General features: G+C 51.7%; 1 protein-coding gene across 1 annotated transcript; it reads left to right on the forward strand.

The window, feature by feature from the left end:
* The first annotated feature begins 3,500 nt into the window (after nt 1-3,500).
* On the forward strand, nt 3,501-5,403 carry LOC136460606 (glucan 1,3-beta-glucosidase-like). Its single transcript, XM_066460246.1, has 3 exons — nt 3,501-3,646; nt 4,793-5,115; nt 5,213-5,403. The coding sequence occupies exons 1-3, from the start codon at nt 3,501-3,503 to the stop codon at nt 5,401-5,403; spliced, it is 660 nt and encodes a 219-aa protein (XP_066316343.1).
* The last annotated feature ends 1,793 nt before the right edge of the window (nt 5,404-7,196 follow it).

Consider the following 7,196-nt stretch of genomic DNA (forward strand, 5'->3'; position numbering starts at 1 on the left):
CAGGGGCTCACCCCGCGCGGGCGAGCCGCTGCGCACCAACGTCAGAGCTAGGGATGACTCCTCGCCAGCTCCAAGAGCCACTGACCCCTCTCCTAGCACCATGACTCCTCGGGACCCCTCGGCCACGTCCACCTCCATCCATCCCGCTCCAAACGCCATCGCTTGGGCCGCCCATGGCACGGGTCACATCTGTGCCTCAGGCGCCAGCAGTTGCGCCCGGTTGTGACCCATCTGTCACAGCTACTGCCACCTCCACCTATGCCAACGGGGTCACGACCGGCTGCACCGCACCAGCCATGGTCAGTTCCACGAGCGTGGTCAATAGCCCCATCCGTCCTGCCATCGGCAGCGGTATCGTGGTCGTCACCGGCTGCTTCGTGGCTTCCAAAGGCGCCCCTTGAGTGCCCGCATCCGCCCATCCCACCAAGGGTATAGCACCACCGTGGGTAGCGCCTGACTGGTTGGCGACATGGTCACACTAGCACCGCTCCCACCCGAAACAGGCATGACACTAGCCGATGACTGTCGCCTCAATTGGAGGGCGCTGCTCTTCCTCAATGCCTACGCTCTTCCTCGATGCCTACGCCAAAGGATTACGCTGCCTGCCGATGCTGCAAGGGACGAAAAGCATAAGTCACGACAAAATCTGACTAAGACAGGAAAAAACTGAGGAAGTGATAACCCACCTCAGCGCCATTGGGCGACAGACATGTTTGGGGGGTGAACCCCCGACCCTCGCTACGCCTTGTCGGAACGAGGCCATTTCGAAACCGCCCCCTACTCCTAGGCAGAGGGGCTCACTCCATTTGGCTCTTAGGGCACGACGACAGAGCCGCTCACCTCCGCTAGCACCTTGAGCACGACAGCAGAGCCGCCCACCTCTATTGGCTCCTAGGGTAGGCCAATGGTACGGCCACCTCCACTGGCTCCCTAGATGTACCTCCCCTCCGTGGAACAGGAAGGGTCCCGATGCCTGCAAGGATGAACGGATACCTATCAACACATCCTCGTTCTCTAGGTTGTCCCACTGATATTGTCGGCTACCTTATCATCGTCACAATCGCCATCATCATCATCGCTGTCGGTGTCCTCCCCTCCTTCCCGCACCTGCATCTTTCGCTGATTCTTCCTCTTTTTGTCCTCCTTCGCCTTCCTCAGCCGCTCGCCCTCGGCACGATTCACCATCCTCACGGCCGAATCCCTTGGCAGCGGCGCTGGGTGATCCATGAGGATGAGGTCCCTCGGTTGGTCCTGCCCCTCTCGAAGTTAGTCTCACGGTGTTGGGAAATCAATTGAAGAGAAGGCAAAAGAAAGGGAAACCTATGAAGATGATGTAGCCTGGCTCCGACCGCATCGAAGGATGCCCTAGCATTGGGTAGATGAAGTCGAGGGCAACACCCGTGTCATCCCACAAAGGCTCCATCACCTCCTTGATGTGTTGTGTGATCTCGGAGTTGGGGAGCATTCCCTCGGCAAGCGCTGTTCCATCGAACAATGCCTCGAGCACCATCGCATAGAGCGGGAGTGCGCGCGTCATCAATGGTGCCACCCTCCTTGCGTGGTAAGCCCTGATGACACCTGACCCCTTTAGGCCATTCTCCTTTAGGATGTGGATGGCGGTGATGTGGTCTTGGATCTTCTTCTTGTCCTTCTCCAAGATGCCCCACTTCCTCCATGGCTCTAGGGCCTCTTCGATCAGGCGCCTAATGAACTCTAGCAGAGGGGCGGCGGTGTCATTCTTGAGGTAGAACCACTATGAGTGGCACCCCTTGTTGGATGTCAAAAGCCACATGGATGGGTACTCGCTGACCCGATTGTTTCGAAGTTGGATGCCGGCGCACCACATCGGCATGTGCAACTCCTACCTGTCGCCCTTCTCCCTCTTCTTCTAGAGGTTGATGGCAAAAAAATGCCTCCACAAGTCAAAGTGGGGGTTGATCCCTAGGAATCCTTCGCATAGCGTGACGAATGTTGCCATGTGCTAGATCCCGTTAGGATTGAGATGCTGTAGCTCAATCTTGTAGTAGTGCAATAGCCCCCGAAGGAATTTGTGGGCGGGGGTCACGAGGCCCCACTCTTGGAAGTGAGCGAATTACACCACATAGTCATTGGGCGGCGACGACAAATCCTCATCGCCGGGCAGCAACCACTCCTCGGTCGAGATCTGCGCGTGGAGAAGACCGCGATGGACGAGGCCCTCCATGCGCTGGAAGGTGATGTCAGAACGACACCATGGATCCATTGGAGGCCAGGGTGGATGGATGTGGGCTCAACGGCAGCGTGGCTGCGAAGGCAAGGATGCAACGTATGGAACCCGAGGACTAACCCTTTGGTTTTATAGGGCCGACGGGTGCAAGGAAACCAACTGCCCGCCTAGATCTCTGTGCCTACCACGACCTATCACCGTGTCTTGTTGCGGGGTGTGCACACGCAACCTATGGCTGTTCCCTTAGAAAACACGTTGGATGTTTCGCCTTCCTGAATAGGCCACCACCCACCATGGGTAAGAGGGATATGAAGCTAAAAGATGCCTCAATGGCCCGTCTAGGCCCAGGAGTTCGAAGGTTGGCCCACCGACGGGTTTGACAACCGCTCTAGGCACCTTTAGAGTAAGGGGTGGAAAAGGATGGGCCCGCTAGCGGTAGTACCCGGGTGCACGAGCGCCACGAGCATCCTAGCCCACGTTCGAGTCTCGGCCAGATATGATCCATGCTTTTCCTCGAAGAGAGGCAGAGAGCCCTCGGGACCGGTCGAATAGACCCGAGAACTATATGGATTGACCACTGAGAATCTGGAGTCGGTCACTAGCTGACCCAAGCTGGATCCCCACAAATAGGATGATGGGGCCCTACTCGGACTAGCCCATTAATAGCTCACCGAGCACCATGATTCGTCCATAGAGGGAAATCATGGCATGGCTCAGCCCCTCCATTTTTATCAAAAAAAACGCTTGAGGGAAGACAATCACAAAAATGAGCCGACCCTCGACCGGACCCCTGCTACGGGCGGGGGCTTGAGGAAAGTTGGACTCGCAAGGAGACCGAACGCGCGGTTGTAGAACGACAGACCCCCGAAGGTTCCGATCACATCGAAAGGAATGGCCGTTCTCAGGACACACCGTGGGCGACGAAAGAAGGCCAAGGCCCTCAGAGTCCTCCTGTTCAGAAAAGCCTCCGAAGAAGTATTCTACTTCTCTGCAGGCTTGGGGGCTACTGTCAGGGGCCAATACTAGGGTACCTAAAGAGTAGGAGCTAATGGTGATCAACATTGATTCATCCGAGCAGTCAAGAGCGCAACTACAGCTCCAACTGACCCCTAGGTGCGCGGGCTCCGCCTCGCCCGACCTCAGGGGAAGGGCTCCGCCTCGCCTGACCCCAAGGCCGCGAGCTCCGCCTCACCCGAGCTCTGGGGGAGGGCTCCGCCTCGCCCAACCCCAAGGTCGTGCGTTCTGCCTCGCCCGACCTGTAGGAGAGGGCTCCGCCTCGTCTGACCCTGGGGCCATGGACTCTGCTTTGCCCGACCCCAAGGCCACGGGGCTCCGCCTCGCCCAACCCTTGGGTTTGCGCTCCGCCTCGCTCGACCTCTGGGAGAGGGCTCTGCCTCGTCCGACCCCAAGGCGACAGGCTTCGCCACGCCCAACCCTTGGGTTTGCGCTCTGCCTTGCCTGACCCCAGGGCCGCGGACTCCGCCTCGCCTGACCCCGAGGCCGCAGGCTCCGAATCGTCCGACGGGGTTCCATACCGCCGCCAACCACTCCAGGTCTAGGCGTATGGGCCTAGGTCAAAGCTCTGACACCAAGGAAGAGACCGACATGCCCCGATGTAACCCGTGGCCATGACGGGCCCTGCCTGAGGATTCACATCGAGAACAGCGACAGACATACCGATGTTGTTCTGCCTAACCCCCGTACGAACACTGACACGTGCGTCAGCTCACCATGACATCCGCTGTGATGGAATGAAATGCCATGACCGGCAGACGACGCCTGCGCATGGCACCAGTGGGGGAAAGGGGCACGACGTGGAGCTGTCGCTGTTGACATCTACAGGGTCGGTGTGACCTGCATGAAAGATAAGAAGGACCCGATGATCCTGAAGGACTTCCTCTCTCCCTCTCATTCTTCTCTGTTCCTTCGCTGTAACCCTTGCTTTCCCTTAGCCTATAAAAGGGAAAGCACGGCATTCCATGGAGGGGATCGACCCATCAGGGACCCAATCCGACCCCGAACCGATCAGGTCCAAATACACACAAGAGCAGCAACCGAGCTCTCAGCACCCTTTCACTCTTTTCACTAGAGACTTGAGACATATCCTTCTCTTGCCTGTTTGTAACCCCAACTACAAACTTTCAGTGCTAGTAACACGAGCAGCAGTGACGAACTGGACGTAGGGACTTTCTGCCCGAACCAGTATAAACCTTATGTCCTCAACGCACACCTTCCGAGCCAGACGCTCAATATTAAAAATTTATTCATCGGTGGTAACTTGAAACATCGACACGATGGATTCCAATTTGCGTTCACAGGAAATACAACATTAGCGTTATTGTCACATTGCATGCTGCGCCGGGGTCACAAAACCCATATGATTAACTAGAGACGGGTCACAGGAGTGGGGCAATACCGATGAAAACATCAACCAAACCTTGCAAGTCAACGACTTCCTTGCAAAAAGGTTAGTGAACGAAAATGCATAGCACACTGACTGACTATATATATAGTAGTTTTCTCTCGCCTTAATGATTGAACCAATAACATACCAACCAGCTGCTCGATCTACATGTAAATCAACAGGTACGCGAACAACACAGCCCTCTTGGCCATTGAGCTGCTCAATGAGCCGCTGGCACCAGGCGCAGACTTGTCTAGACTGAAGAAATACTACGAGGACGGTCATAAAACAGTGCGTCTGTACTCGTCGACAACATACGTGATCATGTCTAACAGGTTAAATATAAAAAACCAGACGGAGCTCCTACAGTTCGCGGGCGGCTTTGATGGCGCCGTCCTAGACCTACACTACTACAACCTGTACGAGGACAAGTTCTCCAACCTCAACCGCTCCTCCGATCTCAAAGCCATCACAAATCAGAATGGGCGTCCCCTCACTTTTGTAGGTAAGCAGTCTGCTGGCAGTCACTCATTTCAGCAATTCTATGGATTACTAAACTGTACACATAAATATTTCTATTCAATTCTTTGTATTTTATATAGGAGAATGGTCGGCCGCGTGGGCCGTGCCACCGCAATCTGCAAATAAGACGGACTTCCAGAGGCTTGCCAAAGTTCAGCAAGATGTTTACGGGAATGCTACCTTTGGATGGGCCTACTGGACGCTTCAGAACGTCAATCCAGTCTGGATCATGACGTATATGATCAGAATAGTCATCAACCTGAAGAGCTAGAGATCATCGTAAACATACGATATATATATATATATAACTGTTATTGAGGACCAGCGTTTGGAGCGCCGGCGGAGCTCCGCCCACCTCCGGCGTGGACTGATCCCAGCCACGCAGACAGTATATTACCGGCCGCAAAAGTAAATCCCGTAATTTACTCTCCCTGCACGCCACCGTGAGACTAATTCTCTCTCCCTTCGTCTCATTAATTCTCTCATTAAAGCTGAGCTCGGTAAAATGGTCAACAACGTTAAAATCCCACAACCATAAATAAAATATTGCGGTAGTAGTTAACCAATTTACAACCGTAAAATTACATACTACATTTTACCATATATAAAGAAACCTTCTAACCCTAGCATCACTCATTTCTCATTTTTTTCTCTCTCTCCGATCTGGATCTCGCAGACCAACGCCCTGTTCGCTTGGCTTATAAACCGTACTTTTTCAGCAAACGAACAATATTTTTTTCTCACAATAAATTAGCCAACAATACTTTCAGCCATGGCTTATCAGCCAGGGTAGAGGTGGCTCACTCTCGAGTTCTACCGACGCCAGCGACCTCTCCACCTTCCCTGCTCGACGTCGGCGCCCACTCGGGCTCTGGACTCTAGCCTCCACCCGGCAGCGGCGGCGCCTCCCTTCCCCTCTGCGTGACATGCGGCGCACTATAACACAACATACTTTTGTCGACACTTTCTATTGTAGGCAAAGGGCACCTTTGCCGATAGATAACCTTCCACGAAAAGTTTTACCGACAGTTTAGAAACAGTCGCGCTAGAAGCCATTGGCGAAACTTTTGCCGACAGTTGGCACTTTATGTGTAGGCAAATGGTCTACCTACGCCGACAGTTGAAACCTTTGCCGACAGTTAACCCTTTGCCGACAGTTAAGATCTACGCCAACAGTTAAGACCTTTCCTGACAGTTGTATGTTGGCCAAACCATTTCCAATGTATTTTACAAACCATACCCTGCCCAAAAAAATTATCGACAAAACTACATAGATATAATTACAATTAAAATAATTTGACAAATCCACTTTTGCTCATATAGAAGGCATCACATTGAACAAATTCACTTGATTTTTGTATAAATAATATATTAGATCTTCCATACATACACCAACTTGATATATATATATATATATATATATATATATATATATATATATATATATATATATATCAGACTCCATTGAGCTTTTCAATAAAAATCGAAGCCCTCTGATGTTTTACATCATTAATGCTATGTATACAGAGACTGAGCCTATTTTACACTACCAGCCTTTCAATACTTGAATCAGCATGGTTCTTCCACTTCAACAAAACCTGCAGTGGAATATTCTGCTGTTAGAGATCTTGCAAATGTCACGGGACTTTAAGCAAAACTAATTTACTTCTTCATATAAATAAAGCATGTTAGGACAATCACTAAGAAATGCATTGTTGCCACGTGCCATAGTATTTGGGAACATAACCTCATTGTTTTCAAAATAGCAAATGAAATTTGGAGGTAGACTATGAATTTAATTATTTAGGACAAATTTCTACCAAGCAGGAAGAAAAAAATCATCCAGAACAGAAAAATATTAAACTGAACATGTTGTCATTCACCATCTCAAACTAGGTACGTCATAGCACTAGGGATCATGACCTAATCACCTCATGGTGTTTAAAATAAGCAAAGGGAAACCATTATACCTTCAATTGCTTCCCTGAGAGTCTTTGAAGCCAAGGCCAATGCTCTTTCAGAATCGGTTGCCACCCTTGCCTGGCTTCTTACCCTTGCCACATT

This window comes from Miscanthus floridulus, chromosome 1 (genome assembly GCF_019320115.1).
Source record: "Miscanthus floridulus cultivar M001 chromosome 1, ASM1932011v1, whole genome shotgun sequence".
Lineage (NCBI taxonomy): Eukaryota > Viridiplantae > Streptophyta > Magnoliopsida > Poales > Poaceae > Miscanthus > Miscanthus floridulus.

What these genes read in the sequence shown, in the direction of transcription:
- LOC136460606 (XM_066460246.1), top strand. Translation starts at nt 3,501, where the DNA reads ATGGACTCTGCTTTGCCCGACCCCAAGGCCACGGGGCTCCGCCTCGCC. An exon ending in TCGCCACGCCCAACCCTTGG is followed by an intron (nt 3,647 to 4,792) that starts GTTTGCGCTCTG and finishes GTAAATCAACAG; the next exon opens with GTACGCGAACAACACAGCCC. An exon ending in GCGTCCCCTCACTTTTGTAG is followed by an intron (nt 5,116 to 5,212) that starts GTAAGCAGTCTG and finishes TATTTTATATAG; the next exon opens with GAGAATGGTCGGCCGCGTGG.